Source organism: Argopecten irradians, chromosome 7 (genome assembly GCF_041381155.1).
Source record: "Argopecten irradians isolate NY chromosome 7, Ai_NY, whole genome shotgun sequence".
NCBI classification, from domain to species: domain Eukaryota; kingdom Metazoa; phylum Mollusca; class Bivalvia; order Pectinida; family Pectinidae; genus Argopecten; species Argopecten irradians.
This window is the reverse complement of record NC_091140.1, coordinates 43,983,323-44,007,146: the sequence shown is the minus strand read 5'-3', so window position 1 is coordinate 44,007,146 and position 23,824 is coordinate 43,983,323. Positions and strand designations below refer to the sequence as shown.

The following is a 23,824-nucleotide window of genomic DNA, read 5'->3' as shown; positions in this document are numbered from 1 at the left end:
TTTTATGAATAATACTTTCATTTTATCAACTTAAAAAGTTGTTCTAATAAAAAAATTAATAAATGATTAATTTATTGGTGAAATAGTGGGGTAAAATGATGACAGAATTTTACGACATATGCCTCGTTTGTGGTGTACATGTGGGTCCCTATTACAGAAAAGTTGCATCACGCAGTGATCTTTTTAGGGGTATATACATCATAAATAAGGTTGTATGAGGCACAACACATCAACAACTGAAGAGATTGGGATGAGAAGGTAAGCATTGCGTCACCATAGGGATTTATTGTCGGATTACCTTTGGCTAAAACGCTAGTGAAACTGCCTTGTGACACAAACCGGTCTTAGCTAGCTTATCTGACATATGTCATTTTATTTTACCATATTTAGCCCCATATCTTAATCTACCACATTGTAATTTAATCAATCACCTAATTCAACATTAAATGCCTTGCCATACTGATTTTCATCAAAGACTCAGTATAATTACTACAAGAGGATTTACTAATGAAAAATAAAATTGTAAACTGATCAATGATCATGGGGTGCCATGTTTACAACAGTTGGTATTTACAATCTATATGGTATGTCTATATCTTTTGATCGAATAATCATACTCTGTACCATCTGTCAGATATTAAATCTAATTATGTCCGTCGCCCAGATCGAGTTACGTCATTGCAACAGAAACATATATATTATGTATATATGTCTCTGATTACTACTATAGGTATCGTATATAATTTGGGGTTTTCACTTTTTTTTTTGTGATTAGGAAAATTCCGACTGAAAATGGTCCTCTTACTGCACCCTATAAAGACCTGGCAAAAACCCTGACTGGAAAACATATGGATAATTTTAATTATGAAAATTAATTTACTGTTACCATTTACAGTTGATGTAAAAAGAAGAAAAAAACACAATGGATAGCAAAGCTGGTGCCAGCAAGGCTGTAGAGCCCCAAGTGGAACGAAAAAGTACTGCAAAGCTTGATGAAATCATTCAAATTGAAAAACAAGTCCAAGAAAGATGGAAGACAGAGCGCATTTTTGAAGAGGATGCCCCAGTTCCTGGTAGTCCAGAGGCCAAGTAAGTAGTACTAAGTACCAAGTACTGCCAACAGTTTGATTGTCTCAAAACAAGCCTTTAATATTCTAACCATTAGCTGGAGTAATAAATGAAAGAAAGTGAAACTAAGATTTTAATTCTTGATCATGATGTATGCTCATATTTTATTCTATATATAGTATAAATGAAGCAAGACAAGTCTTATTGCTATATATACCATGTTTTCCCGAGTATAAGCTGCAACTTTTTTCCCTGAAAATCGGGAGTGCGGCCTTTACATCAGTGCGACTTATATGTGGATGAAAACCAAAATCAGACAATGTTTTTAGCATTATTGCGTTGTGATCCAGATTTGAAAATTGTAAGATTTACTTGCCTGTTTAGCAAAGTTGTACATCAAAAAAATATTGGTAATGGTGTTTAAAAGAAAATATATATATTGTCAAAAATATAATAAAGATGAAAATAACTACGGATCAAATGCATATGTTCAATTGTAAAAAATGGTAAATTCACGGAAATCCGGCTGACTGAAGCGTTGTTTACAATGGCAACACAATAGTGGACTGATTTTGCCACTGATTTTCTGCAGGATCGATTGTAATCGAGAAAATAATAATAAAATTTCAAAAATGATGATATATCAAATAATAATTTAATATATTACTTGGTGATACAAATCGCACAAAGTGTAATTATATTTTCATTGTTTTCAGGAAGCCTAAATATGTGGTGACCTTTCCATATCCCTACATGAATGGCCGTCTTCATCTGGGACACACATTTTCCTTATCTAAGTGTGAGGTAACAAACAATGCATTATATTTCATAACTACTTATATTACATTGTACCCAAATAACATATATGTTGTTCTTGTTAATATTTTTGCAAATATGGTTTAATTTGGATTTAATGCGGTTATTCTCTTTGTAAATATAAAGTAAAGGAATAGAAGAGGAAATGTCAAACGATACCTCGAAGAAAGAAAATCGCTGTAATTGCTTACTGGTTAAGGTTTCTGAAGCATCTGACATTTTGTTTCATTTTAGTTGTATGTGATGCAGTTGGCTAGGTACATGATCAACATCATGTTAATCATGTTGTTTCTTTAAAAAAACTTATATCACTAGATCCTCGCCCAGTTTCACCACCATTCCTTAACTTAGAATATCACTAGATCCTCGCCCAGTTTCACCACCATTCCTTAACTTAGAATATCACTAGATCCTCGCCCAGTCTCACCACCATTCCTTAACTTAGAAGAATTATATAGCTTACAATTTTCTACACAAGAAAGTATTACTTTAGTAAAGAAAGAGAAAAAAAAATGATAAGTTTTTTTTTTTTTTAATATTGATGAAATTGTGTCCTGGTATATCTTTAAAAAAACTTCACAATCATTAAAACTTGGCTGGCATATCTTTAAAGGACATTTTATAACACAAGCAAACCAAAATAGGTGCTGTCAGTCTACGTTATTTATATATATGTTTGTATTATCTTTTCAGTTTGCTGTTGGTTACCAGCGTATGCAGGGGAAGAAATGTCTATTTCCGTTTGGCCTTCACTGTACCGGTATGCCAATCAAGGTAAAGTTTCTCACGAAAACTTCCTGTGTCAAGTAGCCCAGGGCAATAAACCTTTGTATGATATGGTTTAATATATTAAACATTCAAACATGTATTGTGTCATCATTAAGTTAGTGTCCTAAAAGGATAAACCAGAGAGCAGAAAACGTAATATTTTCAACAAATAAATTCTGATAAATGATGTGATATGGAAGGAAAATACAATTCCTTGTGAGGGAATGAAAGATACAAATATTCCACCCTTGGGTCACTAAATTAGTTAAATACCTGATTTATCGACACCTCAGGACTCGGGTAAAATATCTCTATCCTTCATACGTGTATACCTTCATATGAAAGAGTCTTATATTATATATACACATCTGGAGTAAGGAAGTAATCTTACTGTGTAGACAAAATTGATTGTTAAAGTTCCAAGGTAGTCTGCCCCAATATCACGACAGATCATATGATATAGAATTAATAATAGGAAACTCTTTACACGTACCTATGGTCAAGTAATGAAAATATGATATGATGACAGCTTTAGCCAACCTTTGATTAAAACACACATATACTGTACTTCCACTTCGTATATGCATTTATGTAATATTTGTTGTAATTAAGGCTTGTGCAGACAAACTAAAGCGAGAAATAGAGACGTTTGGATGTCCACCGGTGTTCCCTGTAGAAGAAGAAAAAGAAGAGGAAGCGCCACCGGAAGATGAACCAATCATCAAGGACAAAGCTAAAGGAAAGAAGGTACATTATACACAAACCAAACTTGGGTGATCAGTTTGAAAGTTTTATGTTGTATCAAGACAGTGTAACTTTTTTAAATTGGATGTCTCCAGAAACAGCATATTTTTTCCGGTATACAGAGGTTCCAAATTGTACTGAAATTGTACAGGTTTTATTTGTTTTAAGTTTAGGAGAATTTCCATACAATTTTGTCAGATTAGACAGGGATCTGGATTAGAATGTGGTTGGTTTTGACAGGTTACACTGTATTACCTTTGAACATGAGTAATATTATAAATATTACTACAGCAAAAAAAAACAGTGACCACCTCTGTATAATAGACACCTGCTTAATAAGACCACTCTCTTAGTGTCACAAACAGCGAATATAATTCAATTTTTCTGTGTACAAAAAAATTAGGTTTTCAGATTTCTTTGTCATTTGGGTGAAGCTGCTTTGTCAAATTTGACTAAACAGGTTTCAAGATAAAGTATCAAATTCTAAATACAGGAAAAACTCATTAAGGAAATATTTTGATTTGTTCTTGCCAAAATTTACATCATCTTTCAAACTTCAAAGAAACAAAGTCATCAAAGTTGTTCCTGTTGTAAATGATGGTTTTTGTCACAGAGTAAGGCTGTGGCTAAAACTGGAAACCTGAAGTACCAGTGGCAGATTATGTCAGCTCTTGGAGTACCCGACGAGGAAATCAAACTGTTCGCAGACTCTCTCCATTGGCTGGAGTACTTCCCACCTCTAACAAAGACAGACCTGCAACACATGGGAGTCAAGGTATGAATTTCATGTACATTTACAATTCTATTGATAGTTCTATGGCACTGTTTACCTGAAATATGGTGGATTTCATCCTCAAAACTACTCCAGTTATTACTTTCACTGTTGTAATATATATATCCACCCCTGGACTTTTTCATAGTAAAAATGAAGATGTTTCAGAAGAAATAAACATTTCTAATCACAAGCCATGAAACACTTCTTTGAAGATTAAAATGGAGTGACAACTCTCTTTAAAGCTAATGCACTGTGCTGTTGTTCTTTCAAACAATTCTGTCTGATGTACATCATCTGAATGGACTACCCTGTCTCATCTTATGTTGTCACACACAGAGCCTTCAGTTCTACAACAATAGTGATTGTTACCCCCAATTTAAAGATGAATGAATTTAACATTTTTGGCGTCATTTATCAGACAATAATTGCTATTTTGACAATTTGACTGTATTGTGACAGGTTGACTGGAGGCGAAGCTTTATCACCACGGACAAGAACCCATATTACGACTCGTTTGTACGATGGCAGTTTTATAGGCTTAAGGAAGGAAACAAGATTAAGTTTGGCAAGAGGTAGGCCATTGATTCAAAAGTCTTATGCTATTTATTGAACTTCTATCACATTTGACATCATCATTGATTACATGGAACCATGGTCACCAGAGCAATGCTTTGTCTTATCAAACTTTGGCTGCTTGTTCAAAAGACACCTTGTTGAATATGTAATACTATGAATGTGCATAGTTTAGTGGAATAGGTATGTTTCATGCCAGATATTTAACACTAAAATACTAATTTGCTAAATGCATTTTCTATGCATCAGTCTATGTTTACAGTCATTGTTTTGAATGATTTTGCTACAACATTGATATTGATTTGTAGATACACCATTTACTCACCCAAAGATGGACAACCGTGTATGGACCATGACAGAAGTAAAGGGGAGGTAAGTCTACTTCAAAATTTAGTATTAATAAAAAATCAAAGTTTATAATGATTATACATTAAGTAAAAAGATGTTCTAGCTTTCATTATTGAAACCAGGTAAAAAGATGTTCTAGCTTTCATTATTGAAACTAGGTAAAAAGATGTTCTAGCTTTCATTATTGAAACTAGGTAAAAAGATGTTCTAGTTTTCATTATTGAAACTAGGTAAAAAGATGATCTAGCTTTCATTATTGAAACGAAAAAGGTTTATTCTTTTAAAACATAATCTTATAACTCTTGTAATGAAAATAATTGAAATGCAATATATATTGCATGTATCTATAACTTTCTGTTGTTACACTCATGACTATAAACAAAGAACCACACTCAGTAATTCTACTGTTTGTTGTAGAATGTTGGACCACAAGAGTACACTATGATTAAGATTCGGATGCAGGAGCCTCTCCTACCTAAACTAAGGTAAGATCATGATCAGCACTGTTACAATTTAGATATACAACTGAACGTAATTAGCTTGAACTTGTAAAAATCAGGGATCCTGCGTAATTTTTTGGTCTTGCCTCAACTTTCTGCTGTTATCAAACACGCACAAACCCATACCTTATTCGACCCGATTAGCGCCCATGTCCCTATAAACGCCCCTCCAGCTTTTTGAAGCCTCGATTTCAATTGCCCACACATAAATAAAGACCAAAACTACACAACACTGTCTAGATTTGCAATAATTATGTCTTATTAGCACCTTTTCAATTTTTTAAACGCCCTGGGCGCTTATTGGGTCGAATACGGTACTAAGATATTTAGTACTCTGCCGGTGATGCCAAGGGGGAATGTATTGTTTGTCTACATCTGTCTGTTTGTTCTTCCATTGTCTGCCTTGATGTTAGTTTCCAGGTGATAACTTGAATAGTGAACAGATCAATGCATTTTGTTTAAACTTTATATAATGCTAGTTAAGTGGTTTAACAGGTACTCTGAATTTAAAATTCTAAACTTTAGCTCGTTGGTTTTCAAGTGATATGAATGCCATTATTACTGGAGATTTTGATATTTTTTTCTAACAGTAAGTTGAAAGGAAGGAAGGTGTATCTTGCTGCTGCTACCCTGCGTCCGGAGACAATGTTTGGTCAGACAAACGTTTGGATCCACCCGACCATCCCTTACATTGCTCACGAGCTTGCTAATGGAGAAGTTTACATCTCTACAAAGCGGGCTGCTCGTAACATGTGTTACCAAGGTTTCACAAAGACTGAAGGCAAGGTGGACGTTCTAGTGGAACTAACAGGACAGGTAAGTTTTCTTAGTATTTGTAATAAGCTAAGTTATGTAGGGGGATGTCTAGTTTTCAAAGAATGGCATTTCCGGAGACGTAATGTCACACTAAAAATATCTAATATGCTGCCGAATCTGTGCTTTCCAGTAAGTTCTTGTTTGTTGCACAGCCAAATGACTCGGGAGTTTGATTTTCGTTTTTGCAATACAAAGAAATGAAATGCTAACGTTTTAACTTGTATCAATTACATTTTAATATCTGTTTTATTTGACACAAAAAATATCGATCACAAATGGGAATTCCCATATTTTCTGAGGAACGCCAAATGGCGGGTTTAGCACTCGACCAGTAGAACGCCAAATGGTGGGAATAGCACCACTAGGGTTAAATATTCCGTGTTCTGTTTGATTTATCTATTGATGTGAACAGGTATAGATAATTACATCATTACTTTTAGAGATAATAATTTTATGAAAACATAAGATATTTTATGATGCTTCATAGAAATGACTTAAATAATTATCAAACTGCTCACAAGAGGAGATAACTCTGTAACTTCTAAAAGGTTTATTTTACCATGGTTACAGGATATAATGGGCGCCGCCCTGAGTGGACCACTCACCAAGTATAAGACCATCTACACCTTACCCATGCTGACTATCAAAGAGGATAAAGGTTAGTGTGATCCTGACAACCGAAGTGATAATCAATTGGTAACCCATGAGAAGTTGGTAACCCTTCTAATTCTAGATAAAATAATTGATTCAATTCAAATCCAAACAAGCAAGGATTCAATCTTAGATTTCTTTATATATTACTGTAACTTCATATGAGAGGGGAATACTTGCTTACCATGCGAAGGCCTTTTCACCACTAAATTTCTACAGCACTTGAAGTTTTATGGATATATTGTGAAAATAACACTGCCACAAAATGTTTGCTCTTGCATATTGCGAAGCTAAGCACTCAAAAAAATATAAATGTTTACAGTAACCACGAAATAGATCATTTTTAATTGTAGTTCTTCCTACTGGATACCCATGTTGCATATAATGTATACCACCGGTAGTTTTACGGCTTAATACAGGTCCCTTCAGGGAATAGCTTGTCCTCTAGCTTCTGGAGTTTACATTATTCCTGGATCCTTACATACGGTAGATAATATTGTGAGAGAGAACATCAGTTATTACAGTCATGTCAGCGATATTACCATGAATCATTCCCTGGTTGTAATTAGTGAAAGCTCTAACACTGATCCTAGATACATACTTTCTAATGATGTATCACTTTTACCCCAGGAACTGGCGTAGTTACCAGTGTTCCGTCCGACTCTCCGGATGATTTTGCTGCCCTACGAGACTTAAAAAACAAACAGGTAAATAATATACAGATGAGGTATACATAAATATCAATGAATTAAGACAGGTAACAGGTTATAGGTAAATATCTAACAAGAAAAACTACCAGTTAATCAACAAAACCAGAATTAATATTATTTACAGTAAAATGTGTGTAAATAAAGAACATGCTTACATGTTTATAAGGAATACACTTACAACAAATTCATGGTTATAACCTAGAACTTTTCATTCTCCAGCAATATTCTTATTAAATCTTTGTAATATGTGTTCAATGAACTATGCTAAACAAAGTAATTTTGGGGTTCCCTAATTGTAAACATTTAACAGGTAAAACAACTTTATCAACAATTGAAATGTGAACAATAAACATATAAGTAACTAACACACATGTATATAAAATCTCCAGAAGATCTCAGCAAACTGACCTTAAAGTAATAGATCTAGTGTCAGAGTGGCTTAATCATGTTAATTATTTTTGTGGTTTCAGCCTTTCAGAGAAAAGTATGGTATAAAAGATGAAATGGTCATGCCTTTTGAACCAGTAAGTGTTGCTATACAGTCAAACCTGTCTATAAAGGACACCAAAGGGACATCCTTTATAGACAGGTGTCCTACAGACAGAGGTCAGTTACTTAGTTGCATTAAGTGTGGTTGCTGAGTCACTACTTTATAGACAGGCTTACATGTGTAAATGTATGGTACCTATTTTGATGTCTTTTGACCCTCATTAAAAAATTTTGTCTCATCATTTTTTGAAGAAAAGGAAATGTTTTCTCTGCATTTGTATTCACTTGTTCTTTAGGTTCAGGCTATGGATCTTCTGATAACGTTTTGTTTAGGCCATAGCTTCGAAAAGGATTTGTTAGCAAAATTTCCTGTATGCAATGTACTTACATTTTAATGCATTAAAATATCTAACTATCAATAAATGTTATGAAACTTGTTTACACCAAATATAGTCAATGAATTTTCACCAATAATTGGAAACTTGTTTTCATCAGTTTAAAGGTAAATGTTTTCCAACAATGCTGTGAAATGTCACTGTTAAACCATTGCATGTTAAACACAATCTTGTCGTTGTAGGTGCCGATTACAATCTTGTCGTTGTAGGTGCCGATCATCAATGTACCAGACTATGGAAATCTATGTGCTATCAAAGCTTGTGATGAGTTCAAGATTTTGAGCCACTTCCGTAAATGTCTATGTGCTGTAGATCGTACAGGCAGTGAGTATAGTAAGCGCAGAACTATTTGAGCTAGAATAACAAAGAGTTTACTTTATGGAGGCAAAGAAGTGTGTTTGAGATCAAACAAACTATCTAAAGAGGGTACAAAAGCTTTTGGCTTGTGCAAATAATCACGATTCGAGACAGAACTACTATTGACGGCACCCAAAGACAAGCTGTCTGTACAGTTAAAAGGGCTTTCTACTGATTGGGTTAAGCCATTTTAGAGTGCAAAATATAGGAGTAGTTCAGAAAAGGAGTAGGTTTTCAGAAAGGAGTAGGTTTCTGCTCAATGATCAAGCTAGATCTATAAGGCAAATGTTTTATTAGGTAGTTAGTTTTAAAGTACAAAAAGGGCTTTTACAAGAGTAACATTTTAAAGATGGGATTCCTGGCCAAATGACAACAATTCAAAATATAATTGATTAATTAACATTGATTAGTTATTTGTTTAAAGAATCAATAAAATATTGATGTATGTAATATTAGTTTTACTTTAATATCTTCAACTCAGTATGTATTGAGTCTAATTTGTAAGAATATGGTAATTGATGTACCCTAAATATTGCTGGTTTTACTATCCTAATCATTATATGATGACAATATAAGGGATCGGATTTTTTGTTTTCATTGTATCTGAATCAGTGTGTGACTTATAACATTATGGTGTTCTCTGTTTTACATTGTATCTTTCATTATGGTATTTTTCTGTTTTCATTGTATCAGTGTAATTATAATACATTATGGGGCTGTTACTCTGTGTGACTATAACATTATGGGTGTTCTCTGTTTTCATTGTATCTGAATCAGTGTGTGACTATAAGGATAACCATTATGGGTGTTCTCTGTTTTCATTGTATCTGAATCAGTGTGTGGACTATAACATTATGGGTTGTTCTCTGTTTTCATTGTATCTGAATCAGTGTGTGACTATAACATTATGGGTGTTCTCTGTTTTCATTGTATCTGAATCAGTGTGTGACTATAACATTATGGGTGTTCTCTGTTTTCATTGTATCTGAATCAGTGTGTGACTATAACATTATGGGTGTCTCTGTTTTCATTGTATCTGAATCAGTGTGTGACTATAAACATTATGTGTTCTTGTTTTCATTGTATCTGATCAGTGGTGCTGAATCTGGGTGTTCTCTGTTTTCATTGTATCTGAATCAGTGTGTGACTTAACATTATGGGGTGTTCTCTGTTTTCATTGTATCTGAAGCATTGTGTGACTATAAGATTGTGGGTGTTCTGTGTTTTTCATTGTATCTGAAGTCTGTGTGTGGAACTATACCTTACACATTATGGGTGTTCTACTTCTCTGTTTTCATTGTATCTGAATCAGTGTGTGACTATAACATTATGGGTGTTCTCTGTTTTCATTGTATCTGAATCAGTGTGTGACTATAACATTATGGGTGTTCTCTGTTTTCATTGTATCTGAATCAGTGTGTGACTATAACATTATGGGTGTTCTCTGTTTTCATTGTATTTGAATCAGTGTGTGACTATATAACATTATGGCGTGTTCTCTGTTTAATTGTATATGAAATCGTGTGTGACTATAACATGTGGGTGTTTCTCTTGTTTTCAGAGTATGAAGTACTGATGTCAGTTGTGTGACTATAAAACACATTATGGGTGTTCTCTTTTTTACATTGTTATCTGAATCAGTGTTGTGGAACTATAACATTATGGGTGTTCTCTGTTTTTCATTGTATCTGAAATCATGGGTGTGTGTGACTATTACTTTCATGGCGTGTTCTCCTGTCATTCATCTTAGTATCTGAATCAGTGTGTGACTATAACATTATGAGGGTGTTCTCTGTTTTCATTGTATCACTGAATCCATTGTGTGAACTATTGAACCATAAAGGGTGTTCACTGTTATCTGAATCATGTAAACAATGACTATAACATTAAATTCTGGGTGTTCATATATGGGGTTTTTGTACTCGTGTTTTCCATTGTGATCTGAATCAGTGTGTGAACTATAACATTATGACTATAACAATATGGGTGTTATTAACTTATGGGTCTGTTTTTTTCATTGTATCTGAATCAGTGTGACTATACACATTATGGGTGTTCTCTGTTTTCATTGTATCTGAATCAGTGTGTGACTATAACATTATGGGTGTTCTCTGTTTTCATTGTATCTGAATCAGTGTGTGACTATAACATTATGGGTGTTCTCTGTTTTCATTGTATCTGAATCAGTGTGTGACTATAACATTATGGGTGTTCTCTGTTTTCATTGTATCTGAATCAGTGTGTGACTATAACATTATGGGTGTTCTCTGTTTTCATTGTATCTGAATCAGTATGTGACTATAACATTATGGGTGTTCTCTGTTTTCATTGTATCTGAATCAGTGTGTGACTATAACATTATGGGTGTTCTCTGTTTTCATTGTATCTGAATCAGTGTGTGACTATAACATTATGGGTGTTCTCTGTTTTCATTGTATCTGAATCAGTGTGATGCTAAAACATTAATGGGTGTTCTCTGTTTTCATTGTATCTGAATCAGTATGAGACTATAACATTATGTGTTCTCTGTTCATTGTAGCTGAATCAGTGATGGTGACAAAAACATTATGGTATGTGTCTCAGTTTTCATAGTATCAGAATCAGTATGTGACTATAACATTATGGGTGTTCTCTGTTTTCATTGTATCTGAAAATCATGTGTGAACTATAACATTATGGTTGTTCTCTGTTTTCATTGTATCTGAATCAGTGTGTGACTATAACATTATGGTGTTCTCTTGTTTTCATGTACATTTGAAAGTCATGAGTTACTATGAACAGGTAAGGTTTTCTCATGTTTTCATGTGTATCAGAATTAGAGATGTGAGGAAAACAGGTTAAGGAGTGTCATCTGTTTTCATTGTAGATCATGATTGGTAGAATGGCTACAAAGGACAGAAAGTGGAGAGCGATGTGATGGAAAATTAAACCGGGCAAAGCTGATAGACATCGTATGTAGAACCCTCAGTTATAATGGGGTTTCAAATCTTCTCATACTCCACTTTAAAAAATGTGTTGCATAAAAGTTACATGTCTCATCATTTTCATTCAAAAACACAAATAAGATGAACATTGAAGATTTTCATCCAACACCAAAATTTTGGGGAATTTTCAAGAAGACAAGTATAAGTTTTACATGTACATTCTATTAAGAATCCATAAGGACTCGCCCATTAAAACTGTATTATTTTGAACATGTAAAAATACTAATACGTATTTAGATGTAGAATACAATTGGTTCATTACAGTGTACAAATTTGAAAATTGTATGTTCCCGCATAATTACAGGGAGATGAAGAGATCGCGAGCTGCTTCAGTGACCCTGTTGACCTAGACACATTGGTCTAGTCCTGATTTAGTAGAACAATTTCAGGGGAGATTGAAGAGTAGTTATTGAGATCACTGACACATGGTATAAATATTCGGGAGATGAAGAGGTTAGGTGACATACAAGGTATAATTCCAGTGAAGAGGTGTGTGACATGGTATATCTTACAGTGAGATGAGAGGTTATTGAGACATGTTATATGGTATATAACAGACGAGTAATTGTGACATACATGGTATAATTACAGGGAGATGAAGAGGTTCATTGTGACATGTACATGGTATAATTACAGGGAGATGAAGAGGTTATTGTGACATGTACATGGTATAATTACAGGGAGATGAAGAGGTTATTGTGACATGTACATGGTATAATTACAGGGAGATGAAGAGGTTATTGTGACATGTACATGGTATAATTACAGGGAGATGAAGAGGTTATTGTGACTTACATGTACATGGATTAAATTACAGGGAGAATGAAGAGGTTATTGTGACATGTACATGGTATAATTACAGGGAGATGAAGAGGTTATTGTGACAAGTACATGGCTATAAATTACAGGGAGATGAAGAGGTTATTGTATTGCCTGACATGTACATTCGGTATAATTACAGGGAGATGAAGAGGTTTATTGTGGACATGTACATGGTATAATGTACATGAAGTTGTAATGTACATGGTGACAGGGAGATGAAGAGGTTATTGTGACATGTACCATTATAATTACAGGAGTGAAGAGTTATAATTACAGGATACAGAGATGAAGAGGTTATTGTGACAATGTACATGGTATAATTACAGGGAGATGAAGAGGTTATTGTGACATGTAACATGGTCTAATTACAGGGAGATGAAGAGGTTATTGTGACATGTACATGTACTATTTATTACAGGGAGTGCTGAAGAGGTATAATGTGACATGTACATGGTATAATTACAGGAGATGAAATGTGACATGTACCATGGTATAATTAATAGGGAGATGATAGAGGTTATTGTGAGGTTATTGTGACATGTACATGGTATAATTACAGGGAGATGAAGAGGTTATTGTGACATGTACATGGTATAATTACAGGGAGATGAAGAGGTTATTGTGACATGTACATGGTATTAAATTACAGGGAGATGAAGAGGTTATTGTGACATGTACATGGTATAAAAATAGTATATTTGAAGAGGTTATTTGTGACATGTACTATGGTATAATTACAGGGAGATACATGTAACATGGGGGAGATGAAGAGGTTATTGTGACATGTACATGCTATAATTACAGGGAGATGAAGAGGTTATTGTGACATGTACATGCTATAATTACAGGGAGATGCTGTTAAGTATATGGAGCCGGAGAAGAAAGTGATATCTCGGTCCAATGATGAATGTGTAGTAGCAAACTGTGACCAGTGGTATGTATACTTCTTAATATAGTTTAATTATATTCATCTCTCATGGACTGAAGGGCTGAGGTGTTTTTGTTAGGTCCCCAAATCAGATATACAGGATCCCCATGTGTCCGTCTGTCCGTCCACAATTCCTCTCAGGAGATTTCCTCAAAAACTATTAGTCCTATTGTAATAAAATTGCACATACTGGTGTAGTAATGGCTGATGGTATGAAGATGTGCAAAATGGTTTTGAAGTTTTCCCGAGAATTTTAAGATGGCCACTAAAAGTTTTCTGGTTTCAATGAAAATTAGGAAACAGGATAATGGGAACACTGAATATCATATAAATGTGGAATCTTGTATCTATCTTTACAAACATAGTGGAGGAATTATAATTGAAATTACCTAGAGCTTACTATTTTAAATTAGAACTACTAATGGGCATTTGTTTAATGTGGATCGATGTGTCATTAAAATGTTTTTAATCTGAATTTGTAGGTACCTTGACTACGGTGAAGAGAGCTGGAAAGCACAAGCCCTAAAGTGTCTGGAAGAGGTAGAAACATACGCTGATGAAGTTCGGAAGAATTTTATCGCCACTCTAGACTGGTTACACGAACATGCCTGCTCACGAAGCTTCGGTTTAGGTACGATTAGCAATATTATTGTAAAGCTTGTTTATTACATCTCCCGCATAACAAAAGTGGAGCTGATAGATTTTGTGTTTGATATGAACATTTTCAAATGTACACATATTGATGCTCATTAATTACAGATTTATTTTTGGTCTGAGAGTTGTTAATCAGAGTGTGTGGTAACGCAGTAGCCAAGTAGTTAAGATGTCCCTTGAGGTTAGCTAACTCATGTAGAGTTGGTTTGTCGGGTACGACTGACTGGTGGTCTGGGCAAGGAGTGGTTTTTCTTTTGGTGGATGGTCTTTTTTTACTTTGTTCCACCTCTTTCTAAACCTGGCACATCCTTAAAGGCCCACTACCTTTCCAAACACGGCTTTTTAATTTTAAAAATTTTTTAATACTGGGGGGTAATGTAAAACGAGATCAATAATTATGTAGAGTCGCAAAAAAATATTAACCTTACTGTTAATACCACATGTATCATCACCTTCTGAACAGTTTAATCAAAATAAATAAATAATGTTTAATTTTTCCTATAACGGGGGTCGTCTTATGTTTCCAGCCATCATCCTAAATACAGCGCTCGTGTAGATGGACTCTCACTGCATCAGACGCAAAAGTAAGCAGCGTCGAAATGACTCTCAACTGTTATCATAAATTTTGGAGGAAATCTTGCATTTGTTTGGTGTTGTAAGCTCATCTTAGGCCATCTGTATCTATTTTCTGATGTTATTAATGTTTTTTCAAAGAAGCCTTTATGTTTGACTCCGGAAGAAGGAGACATTAAGGTAGTGGGGACCTTGAAGGTGGACCCTGGCTATAATGAGAAATTGGGATGTTTTGACCAATCAAACACTCAATTAAAACAAGTCATCTCAATTAAAATGGCTGTAGTGTTTTCATCGGTACCAAGCAAAAATTTCATCAAAGCACTAATCGTTAATTTTTTTCAAGTTTATCAGGCTTTTAAATGGATATTGTCTTTCAGGTAATTGTTCTGCATTTTTAGGATCACCTGAGACGAGTACCAAGCTGCCGGTGGGATACAAAGTATGTAATTGAGCAGATTATTTGGTCAATTTGTTATAGGAAATGTGTTAAACCTGTCTGATTCCACTATCTACATATGGCCTACTACACAGTAGCTCACCTACTCCAGGGAGGAGTGACCCTTGGGGTCATCACGGGGAGGGGGTTTGACGGTAGTGGTGGTCTATAGTTTTAATATAAGGAAAAAAACACATTAGCCCATGCAAATGTCAGGTTAATATTTACATTGTAATTCTCTAAAACTTTAACTGATATTGCGAACATTGCAATTAATTTAAACCTTTGTGTAAATTTGGTGTACAGTAATTGTTCAGTAATTGTTTTTCCGCATTTTCCTTCCTAATTTAAAAGTTCAAGGTAATTAAAACTTGTGTAATCTGAAAACTCTGGCTATAACGGCTAAATATGTTGGTCCTGGTGACATTCAGTTTAGACAAGTTACACTACACTGAACAAAGTGATCAAATTATGGGCTCATGACATGCAAACAAAGTGTAGTGATTAATGGTTGTATAAATATAGAAATAATTAAATGATCAACCAACACTAACAGTGTCTGTAAAGCAACCTCTGAATTACTGTTTCCAGGCCGGACCAGATGACACCAGAGGTATGGGACTACATCTTCTTCAGTAACACCAAGGCTCCCACCACAGATATTCCAAAGGAAACACTGGACAAAATGAAGTCTGAGTTTAACTACTGGTATCCGGTCGATCTGAGGGTATCGGGCAAGGATCTGGTCCCTAACCATCTCACATACTATATCTACAATCACTGTGCAATATGGCCAGACGACCAGTAAGTCTCTCCAAATCTCTCCTAATAAGACCTTCTTATTTAATCTAAATTATTATATACTCCTACCATGAATCTGCTCACCTTACTTTAAGTTACCATTACCTTTCAATAAAATATCCAGGGCCGTTTTCTTTCATTTATTTAGAACTGTCGGTTCGATTGTTTGTTAAAGTCATTATCTCAAGTATAATGAAGGATTAACTTGAATAGATTTTTTATGTTATGGAGATATAACACAAAAATCTGAGTGTACTCTAAATAAACCGCGAAGCGGTTTATGATGAGAGTACACTCAGATTTTTGTGTTATATCTCCATAACATGAAAAATCTATTCAAATTAATCCTTATAATTCAATTTACTAAAGATAATCTCTTCAATATTCAAGATTCATTTTGGGACTCTGTTGTCTATGAAATCATCACGCTGTCATCTCAGCCAATCAGAGGCAACGTTAGAAATGGCGACACAATTTTTCCTTTATGGGCTGATAAAGTAAATTTTTAACCCAATGAAAATGCTCGCAACAAAGCAAAATTCTGAATTATATCCTGATGGACCTGCTGTTTTTGACCCATGCCTGTGAGGGCTTTTGTCAAAGCTCGTTTGAAAACAATATAAAATCACCAGGACCGTTTTTAATTCATAAACGAACGACTAGGACCAGCGAGTCAAATTGAAAATGGCCCTGTTGTTGTTTTTAATTTTTTTAGTTTTGAGTAACTGATTTAATTTTCTTGATAGTAATACCTGTAAGCATTTCTTTGGATTGGATATTTATATTTCTTTTTTTCCAGATCAAAATGGCCAAAAGCAATCAGAGCCAATGGGCATCTGCTGTTGAATGCAGAAAAGGTAAGAAAAAACAGTGCACAATGTGCAGAATATAGATGGATACAAGTCTTTGCTGTCATAAACATTCAACTTTTTGTTCACTCAGTTGAAACCTAATATATTTTGTTGTGTGACAAAATTTACTGTTTTGTAATTACAAGTAAAAACAATAATACTTATTGATGTTTTTGATATTGTTTCAGATGTCCAAGTCAACAGGAAACTTCCTGACTCTGAGTGATGCGCTGAAGAAATTCTCAGCGGATGGTAAGTTTTGTGTTAGGGTTCCACTTGTGGCATGGGACTTGTCATATGATGACCTAATTCCAGCCCTTCTCTTATGGGTTGTCAGTTTGAGGCCCACATAAGACAGTTACAAAATAATGCTCTAGAGTGACTGTTTTTTCTGCAAGAAAGAAGTCTGGCTTTCCACCATCTTACATTTATATACTGATTGCAAGCCACACTGTTTTCATCTTGCCTAAAGTAAAAGTTATGTCGGTGGAGTCCAAGTCATCTATTTGTCATTAGGTTAATGTTGTTCCATATTGTGTCTGTACTTTGGGGAAACAACTTATTCATTTTACTAATGTTTCATTTTAAATGTCGTTCAACATTGACCTTAAAATGTCAATGTCAATTTTGATTATGTTTGAAATTACAAAAAAAAAATTTAAAATATTTAAAATGCTAATTAATGATTTGTTACCTAGGTATGCGTCTGGCCCTGGCTGGAGCAGGAGATGCCATTGAAGATGCCAACTTCATGGAGATAATGGCAGAGGCTGGTCTCCTCCGTCTGTACACGTTCATGGAATGGGTGAAGGAGATACAAGCGACGAAGGGAACTCTACGATCTGGTCCCGAGCGTACTCTGAGTGACAAGGTCTTCATCAGGTATGTGATAGAAACATCGATGGCACTACAGCCACATTGACAGATACGTAAACAATGATTCTAAAGATATATAATTATATTTAAAGTCTCAAAAAAGTATTTTCTTTTAGTATCATCTGTCATGGTTGATTTATATTTCCGACCTATTTTTAACCCATAATGACCATTTTAAACTATTTGTAAATTACCACTGGACATAATTATATAAGGTCATAATATTTGGCCAGAAGTTGCCTAGGATGAAGGTCTATCAAAGCATATGCATTAAAATGAACACATGTACTTTAACCAAAAAAATATCTAAATGTTCTTGTTCTGTACAGTGACATGAACAAGGCTATCTTAGAGACCAAGAACTTTTATGAGAAGATGATGTACAAGGAGGCTCTACGCACAGATTCTTTGAGTTCCAGGTAATGGTTATTTTGACCACAGATAATTGTAATAACGAGCCCATACTTAAAAATTTAAGATGTAATGTTCAAGTTTTGTGTGATTGTAAGCATTTACTTTAAAAATTATGTGTTTTACAGCATCATTTATCAACCACTGGGGGGGGGGGGGGGGGGGGGGGGGGGGGGGGAGAAATGGGGGGGGGGGGGGGGAGAAATTCTTTAGAGATAATAAGAATTAATCCACTTATGACTCCAAATGTTGAATGACATTAAAAAAATCATAAAGAAATTGTTAAATAATCATTAATAAAAATTTTAAGTGTCTGGGCACTTATTGGGTCGGATACAGTATTTGAAATATATGAATTATAACTGTGAACTGTTACAGGGTTTGAGAGACAAGTAATAAGAATTAATCCACTTATGACTCCAAATGTTCAATGACATTAAAAAAAATCATAAAGAAATTGTAAAATAATCATTAGGAAATTTTGAAAGTGCCAGGGCACTTATTGGGTCGGATACAGTATTTGAAATGTATGAATTATAACTGTGAACTGTTACAGGGTTTGAGAGACAAGTAATAAGAATAAATCCACTTATGACTCCAAATGTTCAATGACATTAAAAGTATCATAATGAAATTGTAAAAATAATCATTAAGAAATTGTTTAAGTGCCAGGGCACTTATTGAGTCGAATACAGTATTTGAAATATATGACTTATAACTGTGAACTGTTACAGGGTGTGAGAGACAAGTATCGTGAGCTAGAACTTGAAGGGATGCATGTCGACCTGCTGTTCACCTTCATCAGATCACAGACCCTGATGCTCAGTCCGATCTGTCCACACATTTGTGAACATATCTGGGGGCTGCTGGGTAACAAAGAAAGTATCATGCATGCGTCGTGGCCAGAGATTGGACCAGTAGAGGACAAACTTATCCAGCTGTCTCAATACATCATGACCTCAGCCCACAACTTCCGTATCCGTCAGAAACAGCTTGATGACGCCAGGCAAAGGCAAGAAACAGGCGATCAGTAAACCTTCTCATGGAACGATCTGGGTAGCAAAGACTTATCCAGCCTGGCAGACAACTGTCCTCACCAAACTTCTGCAACTTCATAAGGTAGACACTTATACTCTTGATTATTAGAATCTTATATCCTCTTTGGAGTGATATCCCTGTCTGGGGTAAGAGAAACAATATTCTAGGATATGAATCATGATTCTCATACAAGTAAAACTTTCTAATATAGTTCCTGAATTATGTTCCTGTGCAATTAAATTTTTTGTGGTCAGAAGGAAATCCTGAAAATTAATTGCCACCATTCAATCAAATACAAAATAATTACATTAAATTGATGCAAATTAATGGTACATACCAAAAGTGTGAAATGAAGTCATTATGAAACTTAATGGTCCGATATAATGAACACCAAAGGGGCATATCTAAACATCCTTTGTAGACAGGTGTCTTTTATACAGAGGTCAATTATATAGAAAAATTGCACTAAATGGGATTGGTGTGTCTGTCCTTTATAGACAGGTGCCCTTTTATAACAGGTATTTATTATATAAAAATACAATGCGTTAAAGACCTGGCATCTCTTTATTTTTCAAAGATTTCGTTCAGACCTTGGGTTACAGTCTCCTTGTATCAGTCAGGCCAATTGTTTTCCTTTAGAAGTTGGAAGATAAAACCCTGTTGACCTTTTCCTTTGACAGGAGAACAATGGTTTCCCTGACAACAAGGTGATAGCAGGCACCCTAAACAAAGAAGCCAGTCTGCAGAAGTACAAGAAGAAGCTGATGCCGTTTGTACAGTTGATGAAGGAGGGAGTGGAGACGTCCGGTCTGAAGGCTCTCAACACCACCATGGACTTCGATGAGAAAGAAGTGATGGAGATGTACAAGAAGTATCTACTTTCCACACTGGAGGTAGGTATCGCATTGTGTTGATACCGAAAAAAGGCCAGGCCCGTTTCGTTTAATCTGAAGAACCGGTTCGACAGTTTCTTAAAGTCATTATTTCTGACGGACCTGCAGTGTTTGATACAGGCCTGTGAGGGCTTTGTCAAGACTTGTCTTAAAACAATATCATCAGATCTGTCTTTGATTCATAAACTAATGATTAGGTCCAACTAGTAAAACCATATAATCGAAAACAGCCCTGATGTTTCTGACATACGTCAGGAAATACCAAACAAAAAAATCTTTCTAGATAGAAAACATGCATTTATAGACATATCTTTCCTGTGAATGCTGTTATATATATGTACAGTGTAACCTGTCTAAACCAGATGTCACAGAGATCAGGATATTTCGTCAGTATAGCCAGGTTTCCAGATTATACAAGTTTTAATTATTTTAGTATACCTAAATCACGAAGAAAACTGTCATGCAATGACACCGGAATACACAAGGCTCAGGATAAGACAAGGGCTGGTTACACTGTACAACTAGCAATATTTCTATCAAAGATTCCTTGGTTTCAAACTCGTTGCCAGTTTGGTGAAGTGATATTAGAATTTTCAGTAGAACTACAAATTTGTTTGATACGTGTTACAGTTGGAGGATTTGGTGGTGAAGTTCTCTGAGGAGGCGGAGGACAAGGTCAAGGAGGACTGTGTACCTGGGAGTCCCTTCCTCACCCTACACACAGAGGTAGGTAAAACATCTGACAATATACACAAAATGTCTACTTCAATCCTTCAGTATCATCAGAGATCCACAATTGATTGTACAGTATAACTTGTCTAAACCGGATGTGAACGGGACCAGTCTATTTGTTCGGTTTATACAGATGTCCGGTATATAGAGGATAGAACCTTATCACAATATGTTCACATGGAAATCATCAGAAGATTTTTTTTTTATTACAGCACAAACATTTATTCTCACATATGTACATGGTAGAACACAGAATTCCATCCTACGTTTTCTTGGTTTCTGAGGTGTATATGTACGATCCATTTCTCTCGCTGTGCTACATTCAAATGAACTCTCAGAAGTTATGTGTATGTTTTATTGTTAGAATTGACCGTGAAAAGTATTCACAAATACAATGTACATGTAACAAAACCGTCGAATGAAAAGTGAAAAGTTGTCACTATCTAGCCCTTAGTATACCGGTACAGGTAAATCCCCTTAGGCACCTCAAGATCAGTCCCATGTTGTGAAAACATTGCTGCCGGTTTGCCCAAGTTAATTTTACAAAGAAAGGTATAGTAACATTTCCTAGACGGTTTCGGTTTTCAGAGTAGACAGGTTCCGGATTATGCAGGTTTTGGGTATTATAGTTTATTAAGAAATATGCCGGGACCAAACAAATTAATCGGTATAGACAAGTTTCCCGTTTATACAGGGTACGGTTTAGACGAGTTATACTGTACTACGCTCTGTTACATACATCAATATAGTAGCAGAGCTTAGTGCAATCAACAGTTTATTTCCGATGATTAAAGATAAGTGTCGCAGAACGTAGTGTGATCAACTGTGGGTCTCAGATTATGACCTTTCAGATAATCTGCAAAGGTAAGTAAACTCATTCCTGTTTCATGTGGTAAAATGAAATTTTTAACAAATCATTATTTAAGTCATCAAAAAATTATTTCCCATGTGCAAAAGGTATGAATTGTGAATGAATGAAACCTGGATAATTTTCCTTGAAAGATATGCGTTTAAAACTCATAAACATAATTCCCAAAACAGAGAATAGGTGTCCACCTGTCTAACCTTTACATTGTTATCTTTGTTTATATTACAGCCAAGTGTCAGCGTCCGTATATCCAACTGCCAGCCCTACAGCGGCCTGTTTGAAGTAACTCTGCCTATCTATGAGGGAGATTTGAAGTCAAAACTTATCAACAGACTCATGAAAACTGATCGCTCAAAAATGAAAGGTACAGACCTCATTGAAATGATGCAGCATGGCAATAAATGTGCAATGTGTGTAATTTTATATATTTATAGATGACAGAAATGCTTAAACTTTTAAAGCTAGGTATTAAATAAATTCATAGAATAGTGTTCAGGAAATAGATATCCAAGTTTGTATTTCTCTTTAGACAGCAAAAATTGAGCTGAGGAGAGTGTTACATCTGTCCTCTACCGTTCTGTACTCACTCTCATTTCAACAAATTCTATTGCCAGTTTTCAAATGGTAGAGTCAAATGGAATAAGTAACATGAAATGCCTATATAAATTCTCTCATTCTGTACTGTCTTCTTAGATTTTTTTAAAACTAAATAAGATCAAAAGTTGTGTTCTGTTTTGTAGATCCAAGCCAAGTAGAAGTGATGGTGTTTAACTCAGAGCAGGAGATGAGAAGAGTTCCAGACCTGGACGATCCCAACCGTGGCAAGACGGCGCTGTCTGATAATGTTGTGTTTCACATCAATCTGGACAATAAGACTGTCTCTGCTCAGACAAATGGAAAAAGTGTGGACGTCACAACCTTATTGACTTACAATGTGAAATCATAATGTCTGACACTGTGAAATCTTAATAGTGTCAAAAATCATGAAATCTTAATGTCTGACTGTGAAATCTTTATGTCGGACAATCTACACTAAGTCTTAACATCTTAGACCACAAAGTCTGACTAACCATTTAATCTATTCATAGACTCTGAAATAAAGCTGCTTGTATTTATAATGTCACACATTGATATCTTAATGTCGGACTGAATTTTTGTGACATCAAAAATCATGAAATCTCAATGTCTACCAGTACACATTAAGTCTTCACATCTTAGACCACAAAGTATGAATACAGACATTTAATCTATTTGTAGAATAAAGGTGCTTTTATTTTGAATTGTGTATGGGATACGGTATTCTGATTTCTTGAATATGTGGTGTCACTCAATTTTGTCAGGTATGAAAACACCCCAGCAGGAAAGAGTGAAATTTCTGATGATCTGAAAATCAATAAAATAATCATCGATACTCAGTGAATGAATAAAATAAATTAAAGCTGGGGGAAAAGAAGATTTTGAGTCTTGTGGAGTATATGGAAGAAGTTTGTTGGTGAAGTATTGTTAAATCATCTTTAGTTAAATTAAGTATAGGGTTGGGGTTTGGTAATTTGAAAATTTTAATTGCTTCCATACTTCTTTTACCATGTACTCTATAAGCCTAAAATTTGAAATCTGTTAAAATATTAAACCTGTTGATATTGGAATAAGTAGGTTATACACTCCCTTGAAAAGCTGCGAGATTCAAATCTGATGAACACTAAGTTATTTTTTATATCTCTTGAGTGATGCAATAAAGCATTTGATATATATAATACTTGGTTGTCTTGTTGCGAGTACATCTTAATATCATTTCAGAGTTATCTGCCCTTGAAATCAAGTACAGTTACCTTAGTAACTTTTATTGCACATAGAAAATGTTCCTGAAAGCTCTCTTAATTTCAAAATAGAAACAACTTAAGTTGGTTAATGAAAGAATGATAAATGACAAATATACATTATAAG

At 34.9% G+C, this 23,824-nt stretch overlaps 1 protein-coding gene across 1 annotated transcript; it reads left to right on the top strand.

Annotated features, from left to right (window-relative positions):
- Positions 1–120: 120 nt before the first annotated feature.
- On the top strand, positions 121–23,636 carry LOC138327251 (leucine--tRNA ligase, cytoplasmic-like). The gene is given in 33 exon segments (XM_069273228.1): positions 121–258; positions 896–1,089; positions 1,785–1,872; positions 2,578–2,658; positions 3,265–3,399; positions 4,010–4,171; positions 4,631–4,743; positions 5,053–5,116; positions 5,510–5,577; positions 6,183–6,408; positions 6,979–7,066; positions 7,690–7,766; positions 8,240–8,293; positions 8,863–8,968; positions 9,316–9,345; positions 10,581–10,594; positions 11,891–11,929; positions 11,932–11,961; positions 13,665–13,750; positions 14,227–14,375; positions 15,373–15,413; positions 15,988–16,214; positions 17,011–17,068; positions 17,251–17,314; positions 17,761–17,944; positions 18,268–18,338; positions 18,341–18,357; positions 19,084–19,338; positions 19,340–19,468; positions 20,068–20,280; positions 20,911–21,006; positions 22,109–22,244; positions 22,621–23,636. Coding segments are annotated over 32 exon segments (3,474 nt in total). The 5' UTR covers positions 121–258; positions 896–922; the 3' UTR covers positions 22,827–23,636.
- The last annotated feature ends 188 nt before the right edge of the window (positions 23,637–23,824 follow it).